Source organism: Meles meles, chromosome 15 (genome assembly GCF_922984935.1).
Source record: "Meles meles chromosome 15, mMelMel3.1 paternal haplotype, whole genome shotgun sequence".
Classification (NCBI taxonomy): domain Eukaryota; kingdom Metazoa; phylum Chordata; class Mammalia; order Carnivora; family Mustelidae; genus Meles; species Meles meles.
Genome location: NC_060080.1, coordinates 21,852,271 through 21,873,093, shown reverse-complemented (window position 1 = coordinate 21,873,093; position 20,823 = coordinate 21,852,271). Strand labels below are relative to the sequence as shown.

The 20,823-nt window shown below is 41.3% G+C and overlaps 1 protein-coding gene across 2 annotated transcripts; it reads right to left on the bottom strand.

The window, feature by feature from the left end:
- Positions 1-5: 5 nt before the first annotated feature.
- On the bottom strand, positions 6-20,772 carry GPN1 (GPN-loop GTPase 1). 2 transcript variants are annotated; one of them, XM_045979525.1, is made up of 14 exons: positions 20,632-20,772; positions 19,843-19,936; positions 17,016-17,055; positions 15,933-15,999; positions 15,196-15,233; positions 13,514-13,592; positions 13,209-13,303; positions 12,175-12,220; positions 11,403-11,549; positions 10,210-10,292; positions 9,291-9,330; positions 8,362-8,452; positions 4,207-4,314; positions 6-2,971 (listed from the first exon to the last, which is right to left on the bottom strand). In XM_045979525.1, the coding sequence occupies exons 1-14, from the start codon at positions 20,740-20,742 to the stop codon at positions 2,889-2,891; spliced, it is 1,122 nt and encodes a 373-aa protein (XP_045835481.1). In that variant the 5' UTR covers positions 20,743-20,772; the 3' UTR covers positions 6-2,888. The 2 variants fall into 2 exon arrangements, with proteins under 2 accessions (XP_045835481.1, XP_045835482.1); XM_045979526.1 differs by lacking the exons at positions 15,933-15,999; positions 17,016-17,055 and having other exon boundaries at positions 20,632-20,747.
- Between the last annotated feature and the right edge of the window lie 51 nt (positions 20,773-20,823).

The window sequence follows — 20,823 nt, the reverse complement described above, 5'->3', positions numbered from 1 at the left end:
GCCCAGTATGGGGCTCAATCCCAGGACCCCGATATCATGACCTGAGCGGAAGGCAGATGCCCAACTGAGCCACCCAGGCACCGCTCTGTTCAGATTTGTGAAAATGTTTCACCATGTACCTTTTTTCAGTTGTTTCCTTCATCTCCTCCCTTGGAAATGAGCAACAAGGACAGACTTGAGCTGACTGCATTTGCTGCATCTACTCCGCCATCCGCATCTGAGGGCAGCAGTCTGCTCCTGTGCCAGAATGCGGCGGCTATGCTGTGCTTCTGCGGGCTGGGCAGCCTCTCAAAGGCGAACAGTACACATCTCTGTCCTTCATATCCTGTCCTCAGCTTTACATTGTTACCCATCACAGTATCTGCCCCACTTGGCATCGGATAGTCGCAGTCAGTGTTTATGAAGTGAATGATTCGCAGGGGAATTATTAGGATAATGAGCAAATGTGTGCCTTGGTAGTGGGTGCCAGCATGTTAAATACTGCTGAAATTTGGTCTTGGGAGGCAGAATACAGTCTTTTGAAATTTGCAGCATTCTTTCAGGAGACCAAAATCAAGGCACAACTTGGTTTAATACATTATCGAATGACTTCAATGTCCCAGGCACTGAGAATAAAGGTGAAAGCAGGGGCACCTGGGTGGCTCAGGCAGTTAAGCGTCTCAGTTTAGCTCAGATCATTATCTTGGGGTCCTGAAATGAAGCCCCGTGTGTTTCGCCTCCTGCCCCTCCCCCCTCACCCCGCTCTAGTAATACTTAGGGGAAAAAATGAACCCAGTAGCCATGAGATTACAATGTAAACTCAAATATTTGTAAATTGGCTAATTGCACAATCCCTAGCACACTTCTCTAAACTCCCATTCCATGCTTAGCTGCCTTTTCCCCTACTTACGAAAGTAAACATCAGGCAGTTTCCATAAAGTAGTCATCTAGTATTTAATTCATTCTTCAGCAAACATTTATTGAGCACCTATCATATACTGGTTCTTGTGCAAGGGATACAAAGATGAAGACTTTGTCCCTGTCCTACGGAGTGGAGCTTAAGGCACAGGCCAGACAAGTTGTTTTGTTCTGTTCTGTTTTGTTGTTAAGTAGTAGTTCTATGCCTAGCATGGAGCCCAATGTGGGGCTTAAACTCATGACCTTGAGACCAAGGCCTGAGGTGAAAAGTTGGGACACTTAATCGACTGACTCACCCAGGTGACCTCAGACAAGTTTTATTTTTAAAGGAAGTATTCAAAGGCACTAAGGGGAAAAACCAAGTATGTTCTGAGTCTTGCTCTGCAAATAGTTTCCTCTTGAAGAGATTCAAATTTTTAAGTCTAGTGGTTTCTAAGTATAGAATATTGAAATTAGGGGCACCTGGGTCACTGTTGGTTAAGCAGCTGCCTTTGGCTCAGGTCATGATCCCAGGGTCCTGGGGTTGAGCCCCACATCGGGCTCCCTGCTCAGCCGGGAGCCTGCTTCTCCCTCTCGTGTACCTGCCACTCTGCCTACTTCTGCTCTTTATCAAATAAATAAATAAAATCTTTTTAAAAATAATGAAATTAGTATCTATAGGTATATAATATATAGGTACAGAACACTGAAATTAATACTTAATGCCAAAACAAAATACTTTTTAGACTATTTACATTGGAGTATAGGTACCAGATGGTCAAGGTTAGGTACTCTGATAAAGCAGGTCATTTTAAGATACCTGAGATTCTCCTGGCCTAGAACTGTCACAGGCTATTTTAGCTAGAGCAGTTCTCAAACTTAACATACATGGGAATTCCCTGAAGGATTTATTAAAAGAGATGTCTATGTACCACCCCCAGTTTCTGATTCAGATCTAAGTGGTGTGTTTCTAACAATTTTCCAGATCATGCTGATGCTTCTCGTCCAGTGACCAACATCAGAACCATTGAATTGGGGTACAGATTAGGCAGGGATAAAATTCCTTAAGAGAAATGCACTATGTTCTAAGATACTGTGAAGAATGTGGAGGCAGGGCAAACCTTACAAAGGCTATTACATATGGAATGTGCACCTGACCCAAATCCATGGTCTTTGAGTAAATCACAAAGGATACTTTGTTTTAAAGTATAACACAAACAATGCCTAGCTCTGTACCTGGTTATTGGTATGTGTACATGGGAAACTTTAGTAAACATCCCCTCTTTACTGAGACAGGTTTGGACATGTGGATTTAAACCTCTGTGTTGAATAGAAGTGAATCTATTTGCAGTTACATAATTTTCTTATTTGAAATTATGACAGGCAGGCTTACAACGAAGTTAAAATTAAAAACACTTTATCCAAGTTATCATCCAAAACGGGATCTTATTCATTAATCATGTTTTGCTCACTTATTTCCATGAACCTGTTGTCCTATAATGAGTTAGCCCCATCTGAGGCGTGTTTCGTACCCAACATTGATTGGTTACCAAGGAGACTCCACTGCCACCCTGGGCAAGCTCATGTTTCCTCTCCCTTTCTGCTAAAAGGAGGGAAACTCATGGTGTAAGGTCAAGGGCAAGATGCTGGGAAAGTAGAGTACAGATCCAGCCTGATAGAAGTTTGAAGTGAATAGTGATTTCTCGCTGTTCGATCCACCAGCAGCAAAAATACTTGAATTCAAATGATAAAACTTGAAGCTTTAGGCTTGAAGGGCTATCAGCATCCAAGAATAGTGAGAATATCCTTCCTTGCATAAATCCAAGGGAAAGGCCAAGGGAATTGGCATCTACCTGCCAGGTCCAATGGTTTTCTATCCCCGGCTGCATCTGAGTCAAATTTCCCTTTAAGAGAAACTCTGCTACTCTGAACAAAATCGTCCTTTATAAGTAGTCCCCATCAGAGGTTAGGATAATTCCTTCACAGAGTTCCAAATTCTGGACTTCTAGAAACTACTTGTTTCTCTTCCAATACTGTGCCATTGATTCTTGCATAAAATTCTGGAATGCTGGCTCTTCATGGCTTTCTTCCGTAACTACAAGGAAAAAAAGGTCAAGTCTTTTAACTTTCCCATTAGACAGGTAGAACAGAGTTCTGTCACCAATCCATCACAAACAGTGCTCTGCTTCTAATAAACTAAGTGTTCATTTCTCCCAGAAGCATGCTCTATCACGGTGCCCAAAATGTCGAGTTTCTTTCATCTATAGGGGGGAGAAAACCCCCCCCATAAAGTAACTAAAATGAGGTCCCACCTCTAGGTATTTTTAACCAAGAGAAATATATCCAGCAACTTTATTCATAATAGCTAAAATCTGGAAACAATCCTAATGGCAATCAGCTGATGGAGAATAAACAACTTGTGGTAAAAGCCGTACCATGGAATATTATTCATCAATAAAAAGAGTGCACTTCAGATACATGGATGGATTGCGAAAGCATTACACTGACTGAAAAAAGTCAAATCCAAAAAGCTAAATACTGTGATTCCAATTAGACAACATTCTGGAAAAGGCAAAATCATAGGAACATTAGTGATTGCCAAAAACTAAGTGTGAGAGAACGGGGACTGAATGAAAACAAGCATGAGGAACTTCTGGCGGTGGTGGAAGTATTCTGTATCTTGACTATGATGGCTGTTTCGAGTGCACATATATTAGTTAAATCTCATCAAACTATACACTTAAAAAGGGTGTACTTTACTGTTAGTAAATTAGGCCTCAATACATCTGAGTCAATGAGGCAATTTAGATGTCAGCATCCAGCACACTGGATGGTAAAGAGAGGTTTGCTCTTGGTTGTAGCTAGAACCATAAAGGTTGTTTCAAGAAACAGATTCTGTTCACAGCCATAAAACTATGCCAGGTGGAACCATTTTGGGTTTCCAGAGCCATTCTATCCTCAGTGGTACAGTCCCTTCTAAGTGGCTTCGGTCTGCCGAGGCCTCCTTATGCATTCTTTTTCCCTACCTCAAGTATTCTTTGAACCGTTATTAAACCAAAGAAACATCCTGGATTTCTCAAACTGAGTTAGGCCCTAATGATGAGAGGACAAGAGACTAATTAAAAGCCTGTGATGCGCTCAGTATTAACCATTCAGTAGACGGGCCAGGAACTCAATACATGGAACTCTCCCGCAGCTGATTCCGGGGCCATGTCTTCTCTCCCAATCACTGGCTGCATGGTAAGGCTTCTCTCTGCAAGAAGCTCCTGAGCAAACAATGTGGGAGGAAGCAGCTACTCTCTTCTCATGAGCACCTCAGCCACCTCTCACCTCTGTGGTCAATGTCATCAGTATCGCTGTCCGCTTCCTCATCCTCTTCATCCAGCGTTCCCCGAGTCAGGATCAGGTCAGAAGCGTCCAGCGCAGGAGACAAGCTGTCTACAGAGAAAACACCTGTGAGGAGCACATCATGAACCTCTGCCTCCTCAAAAAGGTGTTCTGATTCAGTAACTGTGATTATAAATTGGCAGGATGAAGGTGGTCATAAACATAAATGCAGAATCTTACCTATTCTAAACGTACTATTGTTAATACCACTTAATATTTTTAGAGTAGTGTAGTCCATAAAATGCTCCTGGGCTCCCAGTAACCCAAGAGGTGCTATTTTTAAATTGAGGAAAATAATTCTCAAGTAGCTTGTCCTGGTAGTAACATCGTTCGTTCTTACTGGCTCACAGCTTAGAAGAGGCTGTAGTTTTTCCTCTGAAGACTAAAGGCATCAGAGTAGATGCAGCATGCTGGGGGAGTCAACGCGTAAGTGTAGAGCACTAAGGAAGATTCCTGGGGGAAATGTGTTCTGAGGGTTTGAAGAAAATAGACGGTGGAATGACAGTAAAGGAGTGAGGGTATTATTCAAAAGAGGAAGAGAGGAAATGGGAAATTGAATATACTAATAGAGGCAAATTCCCTACTCCGGACAACTGAACAAGGGCGAGGTGCCAATCAACGTCAAATCACTTTATTCCTGTGCAGGGGATTCGGCCTGCCAAGAGTTGGGCTCTGAGAACCTAAAATGATGCCTAGTATCCTAGAGCTACGGGAGCACATGACCACTCTCTTCAGGAGCCTCGCTGGAGAGAAGTCAGCAGGGGATGAAGAAGGCCAACAGCAGCAACACCAAGGGGCACAAATCTCAAGGGGCCTGTGGCCCTGAAGAGGGATAGTGACATGGCGTGTTAACAATCAGTGCTTCGGTCTGGGCCCCCTACACCTATGACTGCCCCCAAATTATTTACTGCAAGCCCTCAACCTTCAACAGGTTATCTGAGTGTGGAAGACCTTTTGCAGCAGATTTAACATTTGCTGCTTCACGTATTCCTGAATGATGAGCACAGAAATTTATGTCACCGAGGTACACAACAAGGATGGCCAGGCAAGTTCACGTAACCAGTAAATCCAGCCAGTTTCTAGCATCTCCCCCTCCAAGCAGCTTTGCTGTTGTTGTCTAGTGAAGATACAGCAACAGATTTCATGAACAGAACTTCATTCCTTCAAAGGCCAGTCCATCCATAAGTGTGGGTGGGAGGGGGTGCACCCATACTAAATATGAACACCGACCTAGAACCCCTAAGAATCAATGACAAAACTAATTCAAACAATAAGAAAATTCAGGGGCACCTAGGTGGCTCAGTTGGTTGAGGGACTAATTCTTGTTTCTGCTCAGGTCATGATCTCATGGGATCGAGCCCCACACTGGGCTCCTCGCTCAGCAGAATCTGCTTCCAATTCTCTTTCTTGTCCTCCCCCTCCTCCTCTGCCACTTCCACCTCAGGGGTGTACTCTCTTTTTCAAATAAATAAATCTTCAAAAAATGTTTAAAAAGTAGGGCACCTGTGGATAAAAAACTAGTGGCTCAGGTTAGGCAGACTTTTCTTTTCTTTTTTTTTTTTTTAAGATTTTACTCATTTATTAGAGAAAGAGACAGTGAGAGAGGGAACACAAGCAGGGGGAGTGTGAGAGGGAGAAGCAGGCCCCCTGCTGAGCAGGGAGCCTGATGTGGGGCTTGAACCCAAGACCCTGGGATCATGAGCCAAACGCAGATGCTTAACAACTGAGCCACCCAGGAGCCCCAAGGTAGACTCTTTGAGAAACAGTGCAGGTACAACTGTTAATAAAAAAAGGTAATACAGACCTATACTTCACATCATACCCAGTTATAAACTCTAAATGGATCAGGGATCTAAATGCAGAAAATGAGGGTTACCTGGTGGCTCAGTCAGTTAAGCCTGATTCTTGGTTTCACTTCAGGTCATGACCTCAGAGTCATGAGATCAAGGCCCGCTTCAGTCTCCCCGCTTAGAGCTCCGTACTCAGTGCAGAGCCTGCTGGAGATTCTTTTCCCTCCCTCTCCTTCCCCCTCTGATCACCCGCCCTGGTAATACTGGTACATTCTCTCTCTCTCTCTCTCAAATATATAAATAAAAATCTTCATATGTAGACAGTGGGGTACCTGGGTGTCTCAGTGTGTTAAGTGTCTACGTTCAGCTCAGGTCAGGATCCCATGGTCCTGGGATTGAGTCTCACATCGGGCTCCCTGCTCGGTAAGTCTGCTTCTCCCTTTGCCCCTTCCCCCACTCGTGTTCTCTCGCTCCTCACGCTCTCTCAAATTATCTTTATTTTATTTATCTTTAAATAATAAATAAATACAATGAAACCATACAAGTACTACAATAAAACATGAGTGAATTCCTCTTTAACATAGTATAGGTAAGGGATTCCCAATTATGACTCAAAATCCAGAGGCAGTAAAAATGGGAAGTAAATTTGCCTAGATCAAAACAAAACAAAAACTTTCACCTGGCAAAATAACACCATGGACAAAGTCAAAAAACAAGTGACAGAGAGAAAATATTTCTAACAGGCATCACAGAAAAATGGATACTACCCCTATTACATTAATGGAACTAGTGGGTAAATGTGAAAATTAAAAGGATATTCATATGGTCTCAAAGCATCATCCAACAAAATACTTATTATAAAGGGAAAAATAACTTTACAATGAAAAACCTGGCAGATACCACTTTAAGCAAGTGATCAAAAATAACATCTCCAATGCAGAGGAGAAGGAAGTTGAGGGAAATTGGAAGGGGAGGCGAACCATAAGAGACCATGGACTCTGAAAAACAACCTGAGGGTTTTGAAGGGGCAGGGGTGGGAGGTTGGGGAACCAGGTGGTGGGTAACAGGGAGGGCACGTATTGCATGGAGCACTAGGTGTTGTGCAAAAACAATGAATAGTTACGCTGAAAAAATAAATAAATAAATTTAAAGATGATGTTAATTTAAAAAAAATAAATAATAACATCTCCAATGATGGGACAAATCTACATGGTGGGCCTCGGATGTCGTGCATGGAAAAAATCACAGCTTCACTCCTGTGAAGTCCTGCCAGCAAGGAGCCACCTGAATGGAGTCCTGAGGGAATACCAGACAGACCCAAACTGAGGAACATTCTATAAAATATCTATCCCATACACTTCAAAATTGTCACTGCCATGAATACAAAGAAAAATGAAGGAACCGTTCCAGATTAGAGTTGAGACAACTAAATGCAATGCAGATCCAGGATTTTCTCCCGCTACACAGGGCAAGTGGCTAGATCTAAATAAGGAACACATCAGACAACAGGATCAGAGTTAATTTCCTAACTGTTTAGTAATGAGCTTATATAAAATACCTTTGTTTTTAGGAAATATACACTCAAGTACTCAAAGATAACATTTAAGAGTAAGTCTTATAACTTACTCTTAAATGATTTTGAAAACAGGAATATATATATATAATACATATTTTGTTTATAAATACATTTATAGGCTTATACATAAAGCCATACATAATGAGAAGAGAAAGAATGAAGTAAATGTGGTAGATTGTTAACATTTTGCGAATCTGGCTGAATGGTATATAGTAATTCTTAAACTAGCCAAACAATTTTTCTGTTAATCGGAAAGTAGGTCAAAATAAACAGGAAAAAAAAAAGGCAGGGGGTAGAGGGTAAAAAGTATTTAAGAAAACTGTAGATGGGAGGATGGGGCAATTGGGTGATGGGTGTTAAGGAGGGGACGGGATGTAATGAGTGCTGGGTATTATACGCAACCGATGAATCACTAAACTGTACCCTGAACCTAACAATATGCTGTATGTTAACTAACTTTAATTTAAAACTTTTTGAAGTATTTAAGAAAATAGAGAATATTAAGTGTCTTGCCGAACTGAAGCAAAAACTACCTGAAGAGGAAGAACTCAGAGTGGTCGTTACATACAACTTTCAGGAGTTTACCTTTCCACATCACAAAGTGTATCGAGCCATCTCAAAACACCACATTACGTTTATCCTTTTCTCTCTCTTAAAGGTAAGCATCTTCCTGCTCAGTGGAAGTGAGCATATCCTCCTTTTAGTTCCTAACACCAAGAGACCCTCCAATACCTGCGGAAGTCCCTGTGTCCAAGGCTACAGAGCCCATATCTTTCCGAAGGCGCTCCAGCTGTTCCTTCTGCTGCTGGCTCTGTGCACTGGCCTGTACATACAGAGAAAAACACCTCCATGTTAAAGAAGGAGACCTTGGGGCACCTGGGTAGCTCAGTCAATTAAGCATCCAACTCTTGATTTTGGCTCAGGTCACGATGTCAGGGTTGCTGAGTGTGGAGGCTGCCTAAGATTCTCTCTCTCCCTCCATCCTCTCTCTCTCTCTCCAAATAACTCACTCTCCAAAATAAATAAAATAAAATCTGAAAAAAAAAAAAAAAAAAAAAAAAGGAGCCCCAAGTTAGATGCCAGACTTCTAAGAGAAGACTAAATAAACAAATACTAGGGACTATTTAGACACTGGGGCAGGTAAGAGATGATGGATACAGAAACGCCAAGCGGTGTGGGCCCAGAGGAGCACAAGTTCAGCCTAGAGGGCTCTGGAGACAGAATGAGAGGTTTTGGAAATTGGACATGAGAACACATCAAAAGAACCCTCAAGCAGACAGAATGGTGGTAAGGGGCCCAATGCAGCTGATGAGGGCAGGCCAAGGGATTATATGGAATAAGCACTGTGAACCACCTCTTTTCTCTTAAAATTCTATAACCAGTCCTTAAATGAGCCTTAGGAGTAGGGGTGGGGTGGGGCCCAAGAAGTGCTTAGTAAATGTAACAAGAAAAATCAGACTTTAAAAGATTCAAATAAAGAGAAGAAAAATAATTAAGGGGCCCTGCTACATCTAGACAGCAAACACAGATTTACTAACTTAAGTAACAAACATCTACAACATACACTGATAGCCCAAACAAAAGCATTTATGGCAGGAGGATTAGTGCATGGTTTGAAGTTGTTTTTCAGTGGCCCAAAATACACAAATAGCCTATCTCACCAGTGACTTCTTCAGACGTTCATATTCAGGACGATACTCCCTGGAAAGAGAAAACACTTTCTAAATTCCTTTGTTTAAAAATCTGTCCTGCCCGCCCCCACACCACTTCTATTTTCCTAGTTCCCTGACAATAACAGAAGACCTTACTTCACTGAACATTATATGTAACAAGGCTTAATCACTGAGATTCTATCCCTATGCAATTAGAAGTCAAGGAGCTTGTCCCTACCCTGAAACCAGCAGAGACAAAAGACTGCTGGCCTGGAAAGATTAACTCTGTGGAGTCCATAAAAGGCCAAATCATGCCTAATTTTGTAAATAAAGTTTTACTGGAACAACCATGCCCATTCGTTTGCAAATTGTTTATGGATGCTTTTGCCCCACAGTGACAGGTGAGCAGTGGCAACAAAGATCACAAGGCCCACAAAAGCCTAAAATATTTACTATCTGGCTTTTTACCAAAAGAAAGTCTGAAGACTCCTGCTCTTAATCATCCAATACAGGGGCGCGTGGGTGGCTTAGTGGGTTGAGCCTCTGCCTTTGGCTCGGGTCATGGTCCCAGGGTCCTGGGATCAGGCCCTGCATTGGGCTCTCTGTTTAGCGGGGAGCCTGCCTCTCCCTCTCTCTATGCCTGCCCCTCTGCTTTCCTGTGATCTCTGTCTGTCAAATAAATAAAATCTTCAAAAAAAAAAAAATTAAAAATCATTCAATACAGAGAAGGTTTTATACTCCTATTTTTTAAAAAAAGTTAATGGGGACTTGTTATCCCTAAGTGTACATGTACAGATCCAGCACACATACACATGGCAAAAATAATACCTAGATTACGAGAACCAAAACGCTTTGCTGGCAAAACTGCTATCATATCAGATTACAGGTTACTAAAAATGTCATCAACAGGATTTTCCTTTATCCTCACCTTTCATATTCTTCTGCAGCGCTGGTGACTTGCACGAAGAGTTCATCTAAGCCTGTACCCAGAACAGCAGACACACCCACCACCTGTCAAAAGCATCAATGCCACTGAGGAAACTATATTTTCACATGGTGTACACTACTTTGTTCAAATATCATAAAATCTTCCTAAAAGTTGTTTAGATACTCCAAGAAGTCTCCAGCAAAGAGTGAAGCTAAAACAAAACAAAAGAGCACATATACTCAAGAGCCATGGAAAGATGTGTATGGAAAAGAGAGGACTAGAAAATAAAGAAGGAGGAGAAACACACAGCAAGACTTCCCATCTATTTCCTGCCAATACAATCACTGTCTGTTCTCTACAGAAATCACTATTGCAATGCCTTTGCTTGGCCAATTACCATCCTCCCTGACACCCTGATGTACTTTTACTTATATAAATCGTACCCTTCCTGGGAGCTTGGGTGGCTCAATCAGTCAGGTGTCTGCTTTAGCTCAGGTTGTGATCCCAAGGTCCTGGGATCGGGTCCTGCATTGGGCTCCCTGCACAGCGGGGAACCTGTTTCTCCCTCTCCCTCTCTCCCTGACTCGTGCGCACACCCTCTCCCTCCTCCGCGCACACACACACACACACACACAAAAACAAATAAAATCTTTAAAAGAAAAATTAAAAAACAAATCGTACCTCAAAGCATACCTCTAATGCTATATCCTCCAAAATCCCTCATTTCAAGAGTGATCTGCCCCTTACCAGCTTCAGGCCCAACCACCAATCTTCATAAGGTCCTTATCACAATACATCATGTTTCAATTCTGTATGTAGCCCTCTCTTCAAACTAAACCATAAATTCTGAAGGTAGGGTTTTTACCTTATCTTTTTTTTTTTTTTTTTAAGTAATCTAAGTGCCTAACGTGGGTCTCAAACTCACAACCCCAAGATTAAGAGCCAGCCATAGGCTCTACTGACTGAGCCAGCCAGGTACCTCTATTTATCTCTTAAACCTCCAGTTTTAAAACTGGCCAGCAACATCCAAAAGAATGAAAAAAACCCATAAAACTCCAATTTTTAATAACTAATGCTTAAATGCTTTTTTTATAAAGTAACGAATTTCTTTTCTAAAATCGATTCAAAGCCGGCCCTATGGGTTAAGAGGTTGTCTGAAGGGACTGTCAGTATAAGCAGAGGAGAAAGTTTACCCTAAGTGAGCTGTAAAACTCATCTAACACCAGGCTCATCGAACGAGTCAGGTTACTGACGTATGTAGTCTCTTGATTCAAGGCATCTTGGAAAGCCTCAAAATCTTGCATCCATTCCACTGCAAAGCTGTGATCAATGATGTCAGTCTGTACCAGAGAGAAGTCAACTCAGCACCCAGAGATGTGCTTAGATAGCAAACATCGAAAAAATTTTAATCAAGCGGCAACAACAAAGCAATTATTCATGTATTTTTGCCTCCACTTCCCCCCTTCCCTCCTCCACTACAACAAACCATAAAGGGCCAAGACTACTGCATATAATGAAACGAAGATATGTGTTCTCCTGGTTGAAGCAGACCCTTCACTATCTACTGCCAAGTGACCATGGCAACAGTAGATGCCAGCACATTTTAGGCTCTGAAGTCATGTCTCGAATCCCAGCTGTCAACCCAACACAGTGAAGGTTTCTGTTTTAACTGTGACTGCTAATAAACTAGCAGTCCCTCCCCCATATACACAGTTGCAATTCTGAGGGATAACCTATACTACAGTTGAGGGGCTACTCTAGTTTAAAATTACTTTGATGAGAGCCAGTGATAAATATTCATTCCATCTGACTGAATCTTTTTCCTACAAGTGCTCATGACTTTGTTTCAGTTAAGTTTGAATCTGTTCTCCGACTTGTGAAAATCCTCACCTACCCAAACCTTCCAGTAACCCAAGGTTCTGACGAAAAAGAAATACTGAACCACAAAAGGAAGGATCCACTTACTTTATTCATAACCACGATGAAAGGCAGCTTGGTTTTGTACAAAATGCTGAAAATTAAACATCAAGACATTTTTAGTAAAAACGCTTAAGCTCTTGCTTGCCCGATGTCAATCTGTTGGAGCTGAGTAAAGACAAGTGGAATGGGTTCAGACTCTACTTATAGGTATGCATTCTCACACAGCCTTCACATTCTCCTCTCTCAAGAGGAAAAACCACCATTACCATCAAGCAAACAACACACACACACATTCTCGCTTTTTCTTGGAATAATGCTTTAATACTGATCTTGTTTTCTGTATATGGTTTTTTTTGTTTCTTTTGTTTTTGTTTTTTGGTAGGGTTGTTTTTTACCAAATAATTGTCTTTTAAACAATAAATACGGAAGATTTCTATTTGGACTAGGATTTCTTGCATCTAACAAGAAGGGATAGCCCTAGTCATATTAGAAGGCACAAATGCTGGTAACGGCTTTTGTGTGTACCTTCCCCCCAATGAATTCTCTCAGATTTAGTAAGAGTTTGCCTTGCTCCCATGTCTTCTGCACTCACGCACCCTAGTGAGGCATGTCCTTCTGTCCCTAATGACACCAAGTTGGGCAAACCTGTGCTTTGTGGAATTACAGACAAATCTCTTTATTCATAATCTCTCATAATTTAACTCTACATGTCATAACGCAGAAAAGGAGCATTTAACAAAAAAAAAAAAGAAAAGAAAAGAAAAGGAGCATTTAGACCAGAGCGCTCTGTTCTATTTAGACTTGTTTCATTCAACTGGGAGCAACTACCAAAAGGCTCATATTCGTACATCACCTGTTTCTGTAATAAGCAAGGGAGGAAGAGGAGAAGCTGCTCAGAGAATGTCAACACATATGCCTCTTTTCTCGTCTAACCTCTCCCCAGCTCACAACTACTAAACTGAGGGCCACATCTGAATGAGCACAAATCCAGGTTAATAAGTACTCGGGATTCAAATACGAAAGAGAAAGAAGAGGCCTCCTCCCTGGATGTAACAGCATGCCTACCAGCAATCAATTACCTGCAGGCATACAGCATATTGGACATGAAGGTCACTGGGTTGGTACTTCTTGATGTATCCATTACATAAATGACAACTGTTGGAAATGAGGATGCCTAAAGCCACAAAATAATCACAGCCTTAGTCAAAGGGCTCATGAGCTATTCCCAAACTCTTTTCCCACCTTCTTAGCAAGGGAGAACCACCTTAGGCAGGGTATACAGAGCTGCGGCAACTCCCTCCCATACAAGGTCCCATGCAATAAAAAGATGCTTAACCAGTCTAGCTCTCTAGTTACTCCCAGTAACCAGTCCTACAATACTCACCAGGGCCTCAGTGATGATTGTCCCAGAAGCTGACCACGTGAACACCTCAATCTGTCCAGGTGTGTCAATCAAGACGTATCTGCGTCAAGAACAACCATTAAAGAAGTATTATACTTGTGCAATGCTGAAAGAGAGCCCAGCACACAAAACACTGAACATCTGGTTATCCGGGACTGGAATAACCTCGTCACACTGTCAAGTCTAACTTCCTCCCACCGCCCTTAAAACATATGCCACGTTCCCCCAGGCTTTGTTCAATGTCCAACATTCATGCTACCAGGCAAAAGCAGCAGTGCACAAACTGCTGCAAATGACCACAGAGGAAACCTTAATAGTTTCGGAAACATACTGCATTGAAAACGAGAGATAAACAAAACCAAACTTCTTGGGAAACTATCTGGTTTCTTGGGGTGGGGTGAAGGAAGGTAGGGGGGAAGGAGGAAAACAGAGATAGGCGAGTAATAGCTAAACACAGGATTTCTTCTTGAGGTGATGAAAATATTCTAAAAGTGACTGTAGTTATGGCTGCACAATTCTGTGAATATCCTAAAAGCCACTGGACTGTACACTTTAAATGATATATGAATTACATCTAAATAAAGTTGTTTTTAAAAATAAGCAAAAAAATTTTGAATGGACATTTCTCCAAACGGCCAAAAAGTATATAAAATGATGTTTAGCATCTTTAATCACTGAGGAAATATAAATCAAACCCGATACCACAATGAGACACCACTTCACACCCACTGACATAGCTATAACCAAAAACAAGGATAATAACAAGTGTGGGCGAGGATGTGGACCAGGAACACCCTCATACAATGCTGGTGAGAATGTAAAATGGTACAGTCGTGTGGAGCTGGGGCGAGAAGGGAGAATAACAGAACTGCTAATGAGTATGGAGTTTCTTTTGAGGATGAAGAGAAAGTTCTGGAATTAGATAGTGGTGATCAGTACAGGACTTTACAAATATACTAAAAACCACTACACTGTATACTTAAAAATTAGAATGGGCCTTTGTTATGTGAATTTATTATCTCAAAAAAGCGGTTACTTCTCTTTAAACTACCTCTAGTAGTTTTTTATAAAAAATATTTTTGTGAAACACCTTATCCATCCATCCTTCTATGTATATATGCATGGAAACATGTGGAATGATAGTCACCGACAGTAGTAATAACAATAATACCTATAATATTATATAATAATACTATATGTTATACATTATAAAATAATAGAACACAACATAATAGTAATAATGATAGTTGCTTCTACTAGGAATCAGGGTGAAATAATTTTATCTCTTAAATATTATGCATAGTTGTAAATCTTTTTAAGATTTATTTTTAAACAAGGGTTAGAAAGATGTTTCAGAGATTTTAATACCCACAAATGCGGTTTTCCCAAGAGAAGGCAAGTAGACAACTGAATTTGAACAAAGTCTCAAAAATACCTCCTAGAAAGCCATGAGCACATATGACAGGGCAGAATACTAGTAAATTTAGCTCTTCACTGTATATGACCTTAATGTGGTGTTTTGGGGTTTTTCTGGCCTACTTTTTTTTTTCGCTTCTAATGGTTTCATCTCAATCTACATTCTTTTGGAGTTTGATAGTATCCTGAAATCCTTGAGACACGTCAACTACAGAGTAACAAATTGGTGTTAAACTGAAATCACTTACTTAGACATGTTCTGGGCCTTCTCAATAAATTTTATCACCTAAGAGAAAAAGATGCCGATTACAACAGGATCCATTCTCAACACAAAAATCACCCTTTCCAGGGTGGCCCAACTTACAGGCACTATCAACTATTTCATCTCTGTTCTCAATCTTGGGACACCAACTTATAAACTCCACGAGCTAAAGAAACACAGCCACACCAGCAGCCGTGCAACACCCTGGAGTATACTGCAAGGCCCTGAGAAGCTAAAGACGATCCGTCACCGTCGGAACACATCTCTTGGTGCTTCAGTAAAATGTTAACAACCTGTCTCACGGAGTGAGGGTAAAAATGAGCGATTACAAAACACTCTTATGGAAGTAGACGATAGAGAAAAACTTCAACAGTGACAATTATTTGTCACATGTAAAAAAGCCCATTCTCTTTCCATTCCATGCCTGCTAGAACCATCCCACTCCCCATTTTTCCACTCCACCCTCAAGGTGATACTACAAGCCAAGATACAAAAAAAAGAACCTGGATTTTTGTTTTATTGGTCATTACAAATATTAAATGTGAAGTGTCTCAAAACACTGATTGTCCTTTCATAACCTCCTTCTCTGTCTACCAAAATGCTTATTTATTTTCTATGTATGTCCAGGTTTACTGCTCTTCTTTCTCAAAGTGAGCAAGCTAAGGCATTTAAAAGTCAAACATTTTTACACAGCCATGCCTATAAAAGTAAAGACAGACATACCTGATCAAATCTCGTAGCAAAGAGATTGAGTGACGTCACTATACCACCATTGGGCCCAAGTCCATACCTGGATGCTAAGTTGAGGATTTAAACTACTTACAGATCAAATTAGATGCTGAAATTCACACTAAGGCTATCATTCACACAAATAGCATTGTAACATTAGTGTTCCACGAATGGATGCTGGCAGCCTATCCTTGACAGACCACACAACCTTAACCACACAAAAAATTTCATTATCAACATCTTCCTCATATCTTTGTCATTTTGGGGATGCCGAGGCCAAATGAAGATGTTAAAGTGACCAAAATATAACAGAGAGAGGCATGTGGAAGTGACAGCTTAATAGCATTAGCCATTAAGATCATCTTAAAATATCATTAAGACATCACACTCCCGGGTGCCTGGGTGGCTCGGTGGGTTAAGCCTCTGCCTTCAGCTCAGGTCATGATCTCAGGGTCCTGGGATCGAGCCCCACATCGGGCTCTCTGCTTGGCAGGGATCCTGCTTCTCCCCCACCCCCTCTGCCTACCTCTCTGCCTACTTGTGATCTCTCTCTCTGTGTCAAATAAATGAATATTTTTTTAAAAAATCACACTCCTTGCTCTGATCCTCACTGATCAAGCTAACTGCTAAGTAGAATTAGTCTATCCACCTAAATCTACCTACACGGAAAGTACCCATTTCATATAGCAACGTACTAAGAGCTGATCCTACTAAATGAACCTGCTCATTTCTGAGTCTCCCAGTCAGAGAAGGCAGTGGCCTCCAAGGCGATACTGCCCTCTAGAACCTGGCCCAGCATCAGCTAGCCTCTCACTTTCCATGCTAATTACAACAGCCTGTAATCTAGGAAGATGATAAAAAAAAAACTGAAACCACAAGCTGAAACAGTATTTCTAATCACCTAAAATACCTCTCCTCACATTCATCTTTCTATCCTCAAAATTTACTTTAAAGCAATTAAATGCTTTTGCTAATGTATTTCACAGAGAAATGCAAAAACACTCTGAAAACCACAAAAAAACAGACAGCAACCAGTCAGGGATGAGTCAGCACTGAAGCAGATGCCGAAAAGGATACTGTTTCATGACTTCTTTATACTTCACAGTGTCACGAATATCTGGGGGGGCGAGAGAATTCACTGGAATTTAACACATAGAAACAATACAGTTTGATACTCTCTACCTATAATATCCTCAGACAATGGACCCCTCAAGTCATCTCTGCCTTCCTCTGAAGAAAAAAAATAAGTTTCTCTCTTGGCATCTCAGTTACTTTTCATATCTGTTTTCCAAATTTTTAAGCTAAGGTCACTGAACTGTGATAGGGGAAAAAAGCAAGATAGTGAAGAGAACAAAAAGAGCCCCGCATCAGGCTCCCTGCTCAGCAGAAAGCCTGCTTCTCCCTCTCCCACTCCCTCTGCTTCTGTTCCCTCTCTCGTTGTGTGTCTCTCTCTGTCAAATAAATAATAAAAGTAAACATTAAAAAAAAAAAGATAACTGGGAAGTAACTCATGAAAAATGTTAGCTAGGAGCTCAGAAATTATGGTAGAAATGATCTGAAACAATGAGAAGTTTAACTGGTTTTTGGTTTTGTTTTTTAAGTAATGTGGCAAGGCTGGGGTTTGGTTGGGGGTTTTTTGTTTTTCTTTTTTTGAGGTTTTTTTTTTTTTTTAACTTACTTGAGAGAGAGAGCGCTCATGCACAAGCAGGGGAAGGAGCAGAGAGGGAGGGAGAGGGAAAGGGGAAGAATCTCAAGCAGACTCCCCCTGAGCTGGAGCCCAATTTGGGGATCGATCTCATGACCCTGAGATCATGACCTGAGCTGAGACCAAGAATTGGATGCTTAACTGACTAAGCTACCCAGGTGCCCCAGGAGAAAAGTTTTGTACTTAAATATCTTATCAGTGACCATACGCATAGAAAAAGGGAGCAAAAAACTGCTGAATTGTTGAATCACTATATAGTACACCTGAAACTAATATTGTATGTTTAGTATACCGGAATTAAAATAAAAGTAAAAGTAAAAAGAAAGAAGAAAAGAAAATGGGAGCTAAATCAAGAACTTGATTACTAACTGTCCACCGGTAATGAAGGTAATACAGACATGATTTTTCAAAGGGAATTAATGCATACGGTAAGATCTAACTAAACCTGTCTACGAGCCTGTAAACCCCACCAACTATTAAAATTCCACCTTTTTTTTTAAATTTAGGTATAACTGACATATAGTATCATAATAGTTACAGGTTTATATCACAATAATTTGATGTTTTTATATATTTCAAAATAATCTCCACAATAAGCCTGGTTACCCTCTGTCACCATACAAAGTTATTATATTATTGACTATATTCCCTATGCTGTACCTTACATCCCCATGACTAACAGTGTACCCAGACATTTGTACCTCTTAATCCCCTTCACCTATTTCACTCACTCCCAACTCCTCCCTGCTATGGTAACCAACCGTTTATTTCCTGCATCTATGAGTCTGTTTCTGCTTTGTTTTATTTTTTAGATTCCACATATAAGTGAAATCATAAGGTATTTGTCTTTCTCTGTCTTGGCTTATTTCACTTAATATAACACCCTCTAGGTGCATCCACGTTATCCCAAATTGTAAGATTTCATTCTTTTTTATGGCTGAGTAATTTTCCATTATATATATATACCACATCCTCTTTATCCAGTCATCTATCAACAGATAGAAGTTCATCCTTTAAGTGAGAAGGTATCAACTTTTTCCCAAACTCTTCCAAAAATCATCTCTGCTTCTTAATAAGGTCTTCCTTTATTAGTATGACTAATAGTCATAGTTAATAGTATGGTTAAGGGCGCCTGGGTGGCTCAGTGGGTTAAGCCGCTGCCTTCGGCTCAGGTCATGATCTCAGGGTCCTGGGATCGAGTCCCGCATCGGGCTCTCTGCTCAGCAGGGGGCCTGCTTCCCTCTCTCTCTCTGCCTGCCTCTCTGCCTACTTGTGATCTCTTTCTGTCGAGTAAATAAATAAAGTCTTAAAAAAAAAAAAAAATAGTATGGTTAATAGTTAATAGTATGACTAAGCACAATTAGCTTAACAGGATTAAGAAGAAACAAAGAGGGAGAGGACTAGCACAGTGACAGCCTGGAAATCAGAAGGCCCCTAGATCCTACCAAGAATCATGACACTGAATCTTACCTACTCTTCATTTTTTTCAGTCACAGGTCCTTCGACAGTCTGATAACTAGAAACCTCTCCCGCCAAAATGCATATATGCATATATATACACTAGTTCCTATGGAACTTTGGGTGTGGAAGAAAGGTTCCTAGATCGGTAAACTACCAAACAAAACCCTTAAACTCTATAAACTGTTGAGAAAAGAAACTAAATAAAACAAGCTTAGGTATCAGAGCTTGCTGAAGGCTTTATGACCTTGAGGTTAGAGGACTGACTTTCTGTCACTTCATTGTCCCAAATAACAAAAGCCTGAATCCTCTGGTCAGAAAGAAGGTAGATAACAGTGAGCAGTAAGGAAATAAACTTACTTAGGGAAAGGAGTAAATAAAGAAAATGTGAATAAGAGAGAAGGCTTGTTTAAAGATTCTAGGAAATTCAAGGAAAATAAAGTAGTTTAGAAAAAATTAAAATGAGGGGCACCTGAATGGCTCAGTCAGTTAAGCGTCTGCCTTCCACTCAGAGCACGATTCCAGAGTCCTGGGATGGAGTCTGCTTAGGGCTCCCTGCTTAGCAGGGAGTCTGCTTCTCCCTCTCTCTGCCTCTCCCCCTGGCACTTTCTCTCTCTCTTAAATAAATAAATAAAATCTAAAAAAAAGGAAAGAAAAAATGAAAATGAAAACATTAAGGACTGGTGGGCTGGGGGCTTTCCATATTCTGAGGGACTTCACACAGTTGTTACTTTTACTCACCAATATTGGCAGGAAAGGGTACTTCATGTACAGCCGGGTCCAGATTAATCACATAAGGTGGAGAGCCTTGGCTATGCAGATGTCCAGTAAGCCTCTGTAGAGATATAAGAGGGATGGAGTGAGACAAAGAGGGAATGATAAGGGGCCAAGATGCCTTTATCCATCATACCTGAAGACTTCTGCACTTACACTTCCCTCTATGTGAAATATTCGTCCCCAGTATCCACCTCCAACATTCAACTCTCATAAATGCTATCTTTTTCTTTATCACCCATCTAACAGAGTCTCCCCTACTCTCGATCACTTATTTCCTTGATTTTTGTGAGTTTTTTTCCTATCACTCCCATTAAAATATTAGCTTCAAAAAGCGGGAACCCCGTCAAATTCAATAGCTGTTATCTCCAGGGCTTGAAACATGAGAGCTGCGTAAGAAATAATTATTTAGAAATCTACACCAAAAGCCTGTGTGCTAACCCTGTATTAACCGCCAGTTAAGTGCATGCCTCTGCCTTCGAGGAGTCGGCAATTGTACCGGTAAGACAATTCCAGAACAACGTGGCAAATTGTACCAAATATGACCTAAGGGTGCGAAGAAGAAAGCCTTAATTAAACCAGGCTAGAGTGCGAAAAGGCCAGCCTACGAAGGAACCGGAGATGCTGGCAAGTTCCTGAAAGCCACATGCGGGTCCCCTCCAACTGAGAGACCTCCCTCTCCTCTTCCCCCCGGCCTTCCGCCCACCGCTGACAACCTCGCGCGCGCACCGACTACGCCCGCGCCGTGTACGTCACCTGGACAAAGGTGGTTTTCCCAGATCCTGCCATTCCCAACACCAACAGACAAACTGGGGGCCGAGGACCCCCCGAAGCTTGCGAGTCAGCAGCCTCCGCGGGCGCCGCCATTTTCCTCCTGGCTCCGCCCACTCTGCCATAGAGACGCTGCGTGCCTAGAGAGGCTGCGGTGACGCTCTGGGCGAAGACTAG